At 33.8% G+C, this 11,712-nt stretch overlaps 1 protein-coding gene across 1 annotated transcript; it reads left to right on the forward strand.

Moving 5' to 3' along the window:
• Nucleotides 1-252: 252 nt before the first annotated feature.
• On the forward strand, nt 253-11,359 carry bves (popeye domain cAMP effector bves). Its single transcript, XM_089244503.1, has 4 exons — nt 253-1,023; nt 6,582-6,684; nt 8,461-8,734; nt 8,957-11,359. Exons 1-4 carry the CDS (start codon nt 503-505, stop codon nt 9,025-9,027), a joined length of 969 nt encoding a protein of 322 aa, XP_089100629.1. The 5' UTR covers nt 253-502; the 3' UTR covers nt 9,028-11,359.
• The last annotated feature ends 353 nt before the right edge of the window (nt 11,360-11,712 follow it).

Here is an 11,712-nt window from a genome sequence, read left to right on the forward strand (position 1 = left end):
TTGCTCGGTTTTGGCGTCATTTTTGGCGATAATTGGCGATGTCCCGTATTTTCCCGTATTTGGAATCTCAATGTCCCGTATTTCTCTCGAGGAAATATGGTCAGTCTAGCTATAAGGACAGTTTACTATATCTCAGTGGGTGCCAATCGTCAGAAACCTGCATTTTCTTCAGAAATTATGGTCAGCGTAAATAGAACAATTTTTCTTTTCCAATAATCAGCAACATCATCAAAGCCGGCTTTGGTGCTGTGCTCCTGTGTGATATTTTTTTTTTTGCGCTCAAGAGTGTCTAAAAACGAAATGTCTCTCATTATAGAGACAGAAATGAGTCATCTGATTTATTTCGCTTCGAAGCTTTTTTCCCCTAGATATAGTTTCATTTATTGAGACAAATGAGGGAAAAATAATTTTCCCCCGCACATGTTTTGAGGTCATTTAAAGGGGAAAGAGCCTGTGTTGTTTACATTGTGTTTGCGTATTGTCGTCTGGACGAGAATCTCACATGGAAGATGTTTCAGCAACGGCATCTTTTCCCATGTCTTCTTCGCTCAACTCATCCTTCATCCCCGAGAGTTTATTGTTTTTCTGTCCAGAAGGATGGATATCCCCGAACAATATACTTTTCCAACTGGCGAATGTGTTCTTGTTTGTGTCGTACCTGGCCCCGGCGGGGATGTACGGACTGCTGTACCTGAGGTCTTGCTTGATGCTCGGCTCGTTTTTTTTCAGCCTGTGGGGCTTAGTCTCACTTTGTGCCTTAGATACGTTTGTATGGAATGCTCTGTTCACTGTTATTAATCTTGTACATATATGCGTCTTATTGTATATGCTTCGACCTGTTACTCTTTCTAGAGAATTAGAAGCGGTTTATCGGGAGTTTTTCAAACCCTTACAAGTATCGCGTCTCCAGTTCAAAAAAGCTGTGCACTGTATGCGTGAGATACAAACGCTGAAACCCAGAGAACCGTATTGCGTTGAGAAACTGACTAAAGTAGAGAGGCTATCGCTTGTCTTATCCGGAAGGTTTGCATACTCTATGCAACATTTTCTTCCTCGACAAACATTCTCTTTTCATTGTATTTCATTGAATTAAACAGGGTATGCCAGAACTCTATTACTAAAATGAGAGGAGAGAGATAAGATATATACATATATATTTAAAAAAAAACTGTGTGTGTGTAGGATCCAGGGGACTCGCGAAGCACTTGAGCTCCTTTCATTATTTCTCAAAAATGTACACTCAACTGTTTTCTCTTAAAAGCGTCAGAGAATCCTGCATACCAGTGTTTTTCAACCTGTCTTTTGAGGATGCCTAGGGGTCCATAGGATCATTTACTGTCATTATTACAAATGACACATTTAGTGCTGTAAAATCGACAATGATTACAGTGAAACCATGCTACAGTGATACTCAATTTAGTCATAAATCCCCTTACAACGATATTTCTTCAAATCTTGTTTGGAAATGTCTATTTTAATTTTAAACTGCTGCCTCTCAATATAACGATAATCGCTCTACAATATTTTTTTTCTTGGTCAGCAGAGTACCGTTATATCAAGATTTTAGTGTACTTTAATTTATGCTATGTAAATTGTATAAAACTATATCTTAGATTTATGGGGTGGGAGGAGACTTGAAATTGACCTCCATTCTAGGTGGTCCACAAGGCATTGACCTTATCTGCAGGGGATCAGCACCATAAAAAAATGTTGAGAAACACTGCTGTATACAGTGATATCTCGGCTAATTAAGATAATTTATTGCTGAAACACATTTGTGAGCTGAAATGTGATTTTCCATACGTTTTTATGGAAAATCATTTAATTTATTCCAGAAACAGCATAAAATTTGAAGGTAAGTTTTATAAAATGCAGAGAAGAACTGTTAAAATACAAATGCAATATCGAATCCCATTATAACAAATTCTAAAGAACTTAAGAAATCATATAGTTATAAAAAAATTTTGTTATAAAGGAATTTGATTTTTTATGAGTTTTAACATTCATTAAAAATATTTCTAGATATATTTATGTTCTAGATAATGAAAATAAGTTAAATTTCAATAATAACTCGGACCAACTCAAATCTATTGGGCATTTAGTTTGTTTTGAATAAGTTTTATTTACTTTTCACATATTTCAAGCTAATAAATCCGTAATTTTTTTTAAATAAACCAACTCTTTGTCCAAACTTCCTTTTCTGTAAAAAACTACATCTACATCTTGGAAAATTTGAAAGCCTAGCCTTTTTTTTTTCTATGGGATCCTGTAACCAGCGTATCTCAACCTTTCTGAACTCAAGGACCAGTAAAATATCTGAAACAATTTGCGGGACATAAACCACTTTGTCTTGTATTTTCAGTTGATCTGAATCGTTCTATGCATTTGACCAGCTATTTCAACGAGGCATATTTAAACTTGAAATATTTACTAAAACTGAATAAACAACATTTTCATAATTATTATGATGATAATGTAAATATTCATCTTACATATGTGTCAGTTTCAATGATTTTTCCCTAAATTTTTCAGGGATTTTAATTAGGATTTTGCTGACTTTTAACAAAGTTGCTGATGACTATTGTTGAGGCCCCGTATTTTACCATATATAAGACCAGTTTCTTTTATTATTATTAATGAAATACGGCCCTCTATTCATTCAAATGTTTTTATCAAATATATTTTTGTTCACTGCAATTTGTAGTAGCCATTAATTCCCCCCCCCACTTCACCCATTTTTGCAGTAATTAGCAAGCAAATTTGTCACAAATTACATCTTTTGGCCACAATCATTAAAATTTGAAGTATGATCATAATTTCTCTCATTTTCCATAATGAGGTATGTGGAACCTAAGTATGAAAAGGTACAATTTTTATATATGGATATTAGTAATATGAATTAAAATTAAATAATTTTTCATTCAGTTAGAATCGAATTATCAAGTCTGCCTGCGGACCACTTATGCCATCGTTGCGGATTAAAGGTTGAGAAATGCTATTACTGTTGTTTGAAATTCAAATTTGTATTTTTCAAAAATGTTGAAAGAGTATATGGAGATATGCCGTTATTTTAATGTCACATTGTTTTTATTTATTCCATCATCAATTTCAGAAATGATGCCACTCATTTTGAAACAAGAAATATGAAACATTCTTAAGGGGTAGCACTGGCTTACTACAGATTTGATTTCTTTTTCATTCACTGTATTGGTTAAAATTTCTCTTCACAAGTCATAGAACAACCCTTCTTCTTCAACAGTTCAAGTTAATCTTTTGCAACAGATTTTACAGGATGATTTTTGGAAAACTTCTGTACTCTTTTCTTTATTTTCAGAAGTTGTTTTTGAATTCATTATAACGCATTATCCATTTCATAATATCAGAGTTTGCAATACATTGTACCTATGTAAACTTATTCAAGGATTAGGAAAGTTTTCATGACAATCAAGATTTTTGCTATAATGGTGTTCGTTAAAATGGGATTTGACTAACTGAAATCAGATAAACAGCTGCACAATTGGATGGAGGATTTGTAAGATGATTCATAAAAACGAAACTGAGCATCTTTTAATTTTACACTATATATGCAGGTTCGGAGCCACAGTGAATAAAAGAAGTGTGCTAGGTGACGTGCTATGTGATCCAGTTAGCTCATTTCTCTCACACGTTCAGATGGAAAATATAAGTTCTTAGAATGTCCAGGCTGTTCAGTTTAGTAATACAGTGATACCTCAGTTTTCATTGATAATCCAACCGAAAACAATAGTCCTAGACACTCCAAAATAATACCAAAAAACACATTTTATAGAGAATGAATACAGTGTTTAATACTAAAAACGATAAAGAATTAACAAAATTTTAAATATTAATGTAAAGAATAAATGAATTTTTACATGGCTTTTAAATTTTTATACCTTTCTACCCAAAATATGATTCTTCTTGGCATATGAAAGACGGCAAAAAGGGAGAGAGAGAGGGCAGATATTGTTTGGAAGGAGAATCTGCCCTCCATATATATATATAGAAACCTTTGGTATCAAGACACTATCTGGGATCATTTCCATTCTTTGTCTTTTTGCACTAGGACCATCTTCAGAGTCAGTGGACCCATGTCGCACTAGAAAGCTGTCCAAAAAGAGGTCTGTTTCTGCTGCCTGTTTAAGATTTGTTTAAAACAAGTTGCAGACACAGCCTGCAACAGCTTGGTCAGGGTGATTTTTCTTCACAAATTCCTGTACCTTATAAAGATGATGTCCTTAATTATGAAAATTAGTAGCGAGAGGTGACATGGGCACAGCGGTGAAATCTGAGGCAACAGACGAAAACACATAAATTGTTTGTTAAAAAAATGACGAAAATCGAAACAGACAATAACCAAAGTCAACGAAAACTGAGGTATTACTGTAACAGTGTCTTACCATATCCACTGAAATTATTTGAGTCTGAGGTTTTCTTTCCCCCCCCCCTTTTTTTTTTTTCAACTATTTTTCAACCCTACCTCATTCAAAATATTGATTCAGGCATGTATTATTTCAAGTCGGCATGTAAGATTTCAAATCGGCATGTTCAGCCCTTGTTGAAACCCTGGGTTTTATTGTTAAAATTGTTTGTCTTGTAACGTCTATTATCTCTCTCATTTTGGTAGCACATTTCTGGGACACCCTGTGTATTAAATTTGTTAATCGTCTAATGGTATCTTGAGTTACAAGTGTTTCACATGAGAGTAATTGAGATCTTCCTAGGGTGTACATGATCATGGGCGGAGATACAGGGAGGAAGGGGGCAGTATCAAAGGTAAAACAGACTGATCTAATGTATTTCCGTATATATGAATTGATATCATTATGCCCCCCCCCCCAAGACTTTCAAGTATCTCCACCTATGTACATGACATGTATATTAGCACTCGGAAAATTTCATTACAGGTACAAAAGTGACCTTGAAAGGAAAATAATTGTACGTTGGATAATTATGGAATGTAAAATTTTGAGCAATTCAACATTTCTATATTGTTTTTGTAGGTCAATAGTTATAGTTTTTGTACGCACATTCATTGGCACTTAGACAAGCTCTAAGAGTGCTCTAACCCACATCGTCTCACGTACCGGATGAGCGGCTTAGACCACTACACTACTGTAGCAACAAACCTCAATCTTTCCTTAGAGCAGTGGTTCGCAAACTTTTATCAACTGTTTTCCTTGCCGAATTCATGATTCATCTGAATAATTTGGTTGATATTTTCACTCGTAAATGAACCACCTTAAATCATTAATAGGCACACAAATCACTATCCAGTTCACCGCAACATCCCTGACAGAAGTTGGTGACGCCCCTAGGAGCCTTGACACACTTTAAGGAAACACTGCCTTAGAGCATGTGTGCGCTCTAATGGGGACCGCATGTGGATGCTCAGACATAACTCAGTCCGAAGCTCACAATTGCTGACACTGCCACCAGATGACGACTTGTGCAAGGATATGATGCCACTCTCCATTATCCATATGTAGGTTTCAACAGCTGCATAGGCAAAGATTGACTTGGAAGTCTGGGGGGGGGGGCACGATGATGATGATGTCAATTCATCTATACATATATACATTAGATCAGTCGACTCCACGTTTGACTCGGGGGGGGGGGCAATGAACAGCTGGCTGATGCAAAGATGAATTCATGGAAATGATGCTTTAAGAAAAGATTGAGGTTTGTTGCCTTAGCATAGCAGTCTAATGTGTACTCATCAGTAATAAGTGAGAGGACGTGGGTTCGATTTTCAACAAGAGCAAGTGAATTTTTTTTTCTTTTTAAGGATTTGGCAGATATTTATAGTTTTTGAATTCCACATATGCAATATCTTCACAAATTTCTGAAGAGTATTATATTTCAAACCTTGGACCCTCTGTGAAAATTAAACTACGAATTCAAAGAGCTTAAAAAATCATAGTCAAACCCCTGAGATGGATTAGGGTCATTTAAGGCCACAAATTTCTGAAGAGTATTATATTTCAAACCTTGGACCCTCTGTGAAAATTAAACTACGAATTCAAAGAGCTTAAAAAATCATAGTCAAACCCCTGAGATGGATTAGGGTCATTTAAGGCCCTGGCACGCAGAAGAAAATATTGAACCCATTATATATATATAACTAGAAAAAAAAGGGACACTCGTTTTGGGACACTCTTCAGAAGTCTGAGCCCAGAGTACACACCCGTTCAAACCTCTCTTTATATTAACAGAATACAGGAATAGTCTTTGTTATAACAATTCCTTTTGTCCAAAACTAAAAAAAAATGTATGTGATTAAAATGACTGCTATCTGTTGTTCTAGTGTTAATACTCTTAGCAATGTGTAATAATAAATCATGTGCATAACTCAAGGTACCACTTTGTACATCTGTACATAGAGTAATATGAAGAATGATGAAAAATATTATTTTGTATTTGTGCTTATGTGAATGTTGCTTGCTGAAAAAAAAACATTTGTTTGTCAATGTGATGCTCTGTTTGCTTGATGAAATATGTCATGAAAAAAGACAATGAACATTATTCATTAAAATATGTTTTTAAAAAATCTGTTCTTATAGGCTTGTTGTGTCTCAAAACGGCAGAGTTCTACACATCATTGATAGCCGCCAGTTTCTTGATTCACCAGAATGGTTTGGGGTGTGTACCGGCGATCATTATAAAGTAAATGATTTTCATATCATCTGCAGGGAATTTTTTTCTCTATGTTAATTTTTTTTTTTTTGCTATTGTAATACAAAGGCAAGTCATTTTTAAGTAAGTCACAAAAGATAATAAAAAAATAACAACTTGCAGAGATAATCACTTAAACTATTTTTATTTCCCAACACATCTCCACCAATATTTACGCACTTATTTCATCGTTTTATCAGTGCAGCAATACCATCTGCATGAAATTCTTTAGTTTGCTGTCTTAGTCCCATAGGACATCTTGAACCTCTTCATCGTCTGCAAAATGTTTTTTCTCCGAGATGGTTTTTCTGTGGACTAAACAGATGAAAATCGCTTGAGGCAAAGTCGAGGCTGCAAATGTGGTTAGCCAAAAGGATTTTATGCAACTGGTATTAGGGCACTGATAAAACGATGGAATAGGGGCATAAATATTGGTGAAGATCATGTTAAGAAATAAAAATAGTTTTGAAGTGATTACCTCTGCAAGTTATTATTTATTCGTTAGCAACTTTTCTTACTTTTGGCAATAATTGGTGATGCCCCATATTTGCCTCTACTTTGAATCATAGTGTGCCTTTATTTTTCCTCTAGGAAACATGGTCAACCTAGATATGGGAGATGAATATTCATAGTCATCATCATTGGCGTACGCAAGGGAGGAGTTTTGGGGTTCAAACCCCTCTCTTGAGCTGAGATTTTGGTGTTATTTTATAGTAAAAGACATGAAATTCTCCCCTTCCCCTTCGCAAAAAAAATTATTTAAAACACCTTTCTTGAGAAAATCCTGCATATGCTTATGCTCATAATATAGATTGTAAGGTTGGAAAAATAATTTTCATCCTTGATTTCAGTGAAGAATAAAAATTCATCAGGCTTCATTGAAAATACGAGAAATTAGTGAAAAAAGTGAGAAATACAGGTCACATGGTCATCCTAAATATGAGAATTGAATAATTTACTTGCTCATATATTATGCAGTGAAACATCGATATAATTATACTCTGCATACCAAGAAAAAATATTGTTGTAGAGGCATTAGCATTTCGTGAGGCAGCAATTCTAGGTTAGAATATAGACATTTCCTAGCTAGACTTCAAAAAATATTGTTGTAGATAGGTTTCACTGTATATTGTTCATGTTTATTGGATAAAGTTTTGTTTTCATTGTTTTGTATGACTACATATGTATAAATATGTACGTTGTGTGTGTGCCAAGATTCTACTTGGTAATAAGTTAAGTCTTTGAATTTTAAAAATTTCCAGATGAGCCTGAAATTTTGGCATGGGGGGAAAACTACTTTTTATCTTTCTATCTTATGAATTTTTTAACCGTTTCACCGACGAAATTAGGATGTGAATTGATTTTCCTAATTTTTCCTTATTTCCCCCTTCTGATCCTTTAATTTAGAAATATTGACCATAAAATTCAGGAAAAAAATTTCCCTGTACCTTTTCTGGATTCGCCCATGCCCAAACAAACAACATTAAAATTAGAAACGGAAAAATATTATTTCTTTCATCGTTTTATAAAAAAACCAGAATCACAGTTTTGTCATTAACCTTTTAATGTTCCCAACTGAGAACACATCTAAACAACTGAGAACACAGATTAAAAGGTTAATGCGAAATTGTGATTCTGGATGCATTATCATTCGATATTTTTGTAGCATAGTTCTATAGCACAAGCCAGGTTAATACTTACCAGTTGTGAATTTACAATAGTAATGCATTTTTGTAATGTAATTGTGGTTTCCTATATTTTTTGTAGGTTTCTATTACTGCAGTCGAAGAATGCCGGATTTTGGTGTGGCATCGAGACAAACTCAAGCTGTCCATAAGTAATGATCAGTTCCTGCAAGCGGTTTTTGATAATATTCTTGGCAAAGACGTTGTAAAAAAGCTTATGCTTGTCACAGAATCATCATGCAACGGTATAAATCCACACGTTTATGAAGATACTACCAGTGAAACTGTAAAATTATTACCCAAGATCAAAGAAAGCCAATCAGGAATAAGTGTTCTACTTAATCGACAAATAAGTAGTAAGTGTTGATTTTAATTAAGTTAATTCCACTATATTGATAGTGTTGACATAAGCTATCCTTATAAAAGCCGATATGAGGTTCCTGAGATATAATATGGATCTATTATTGTTGTAATTTCTTAATTTTGACCAATCGATTCTATTTTATTGTAAAGTCTTTTCAATAATTTCAGAAAACTTTGTCACATTTTCAAAATAAAGTTTTATTAATTTTTTACAGATCGAGATTTGAATGTCTGGAATATCCCAAAACTAACTGGTAGAGACTTTGATGCTGAAACTACAGTTTAACCGAGGATTATATAACTTTACGGCAGTATTTTTCATCATCCTTATGAATGATAAAAGTATTCTTTGTACTAGCTTTCGTATCAGAAAATATTTTTACTTGCAATGCAAATGTTTTTTATGTGTGCCAAGCTGTATAAAAGGAATATTTATTCGACACGATGAGGGGGAAAAACAGAATTTTACTCTAAGATTTTTGCTTATATAAATGTGATGCCTTATTAGCTTACCTTGAATCTGCATTTTCTAGAATTATTTATTTTTGCTTTATTTATATATTTTTAGTCATTTTTAAGGATATTTATTGTTTCGTGTCATTGTCATGTGCGTTTATTTTTTAAATTATCTGTGATTAACGTTTTTGCTTCTTTTCTTATTTATTCCTCAATAATGTTGTCGTATAATCAAAGTGACCTTACTAAAAGTGTATGAACAGTTTGGGAAAAATATGCTGATGTGTCGTATTTCATTGAACTGTGTTTTCAGAATTTTTTTAAAATTTTCACATACTGTAGTTATTATCATGCATTTATTTGCCTTAAAAAGTTCTCACTCTGAACATTTAGCACACCTACCATAAAAGAGCTTTAGATTTGTGATAATATACACTAAGTTCTCTCTTTCTAATTAATCCCACTGTGCATAAAATGACTGGTGTGATGAAAATGATCTATCTTTATACATATATTATCATGCTTATAAACAAGCTTGAATGAAAATTGGCTGTAGAAAAAGTTTTAACAGCTTCTTCTATAGCTGATTTTCAAGCAAGTCTGATAACTGCTTTATCAATACATACCATATTCCCCTGTAGTATCCAGCATGCTGGGAAGCAGCCTGGGAGATCAGCATGCTATGAATATCCATATTTTCTGGCATGCTCGGAAATTCGAGTCACAAATTCTGAATAATTCTTAAATATCTTGGCTCTAAGAATCAAATGAATGGCTGTTTTGAACCTTAACTTTTTGTTTCATTTTAGAATTCTTTCTGTTGTTTTACAAACTATTTTCAGTCAGTTCATGCTTTATATTTTCTTTTCACAACTGCGAATGTATGACATTTATGAAAAATGTCTGATACTAAGAATATTCGTGGATTAAATGAGTTGAATGGAAATATAAGTGGGCTGCAAATTAGTTTCATAATCCTAGATCATGTTTGTAAAATTTTAATAAGCAGAGTGAAAAATTGAAGAAATATACTGCAAAACATGATAGAAGAAATATACTGTTATTTTTGTATTACACTATCTCTAAACATGAAAGGAAAATGTACATAAAATACAGTATGCATTTCGCACTAGAGGTTGAGGATAACTAAATTATAGACCCCAGCAAAAAAAAAATTGCTACCGCAGGGGGCCCCCATCGAGGGGTTAGCGTACCAACCTCTCGATGAGTATAAGAAACAAGCCTGCCGTTCGGAATCGGCAATAAATTGTAGGTCCCGGTCTAATTAGCCCTCGTGTGCAGAAAATGACCGTGGTGCGACAAAAATGATCAAATGATAACTAAATTATAGCAATAAATAAATTTTCGATTTTCATTATCGCTATCAAATTCTCGAATGTTTGCTACAGGAGAAAACCGTTATTTCATTCTGATTTACTTATTTATTCAGTATTCAATAAAAATTATCAGTCTTTTGAATGCAGCATATGATCATTATTTAAGCTTACTTTTCCCCAGCATGCTGGAAATGGACCAGGCTCCAACAATGCACCCGAGTGGTGCAGTGGCAAGGTGCTCGTCTTCCATCATGAAGGCTACCGTCATGGTCCATGGGTTTAAATCTGGGGAAGAACATCAGAAACAAGTTCTTTACGTACTGAACCTGGGGCAACCTCCGATAGATGGTGCCTTCATTTCCCACCCAAATCCACTGGTTGGGAATTGCAGTATGGCGATATATAACCGGAGTTGGTATGCAGTAAAGTAGACTCCAACATTCAAAATGCTCATATTTCACGATTTTTACAGCATACTGGCTAATATGGGGGAATGGGAATACTGTACTTGCAAAAATAGCCACCATTAGGTTTTCTCAATATTCTTGCCCTAAACTGTGTTCATAATCTTCTGCACTTGATAAAAGAAAAATGCCTTTCCTGGTTTCCTATCGACAATGTGTCAACTGTGATATTCATTAGTGGAGTTTTAAGACAAAAACAGCTGTTCTTTTTTTTATTTTACCTACAAATATTAATAACAAGGGATTACATATTTCAAAATATTGCTGAATCATTCAATGTTTGAACTAATGAAGTTGAATGGTTGAGATTATTTTTGCAGGGTCATTTTGTTATTATATGACAACATTTGTAATAGCTTATTTTCTCTTTCTTTATACAAATTTATCTGTTTATTGCAAGATTTTATCCTCTGTTGTTTAATCTTGATGTCAAGTTTTATGTAATCAGTGAATATCAGGTAAATTACTCAGTTATTTCAAAATAATACATTTTATTATGATGTAACTGTTGATGAATTGTAACATCAAGCTTATGCTAAAAGTATTTTTAAGCAAACTTGATTTTTTCTTCATGGAGAAATTATTATACATATTTATAAGGATGAGTCATTTTTATCCAGAAATGATTTTTTTTTTCAATGTGTGAATTTGATCAAATGAATTCATGTGAAGCTATGTTACACACATGAATTTTATTAGAATACCTGTCTGCAA

This window comes from Pholcus phalangioides, unplaced genomic scaffold (genome assembly GCF_987345545.1).
Source record: "Pholcus phalangioides strain wild (caught in Gottingen) unplaced genomic scaffold, Ppha-v1.0 ptg000015l_1, whole genome shotgun sequence".
Classification (NCBI taxonomy): Eukaryota; Metazoa; Arthropoda; class Arachnida; order Araneae; family Pholcidae; genus Pholcus; species Pholcus phalangioides.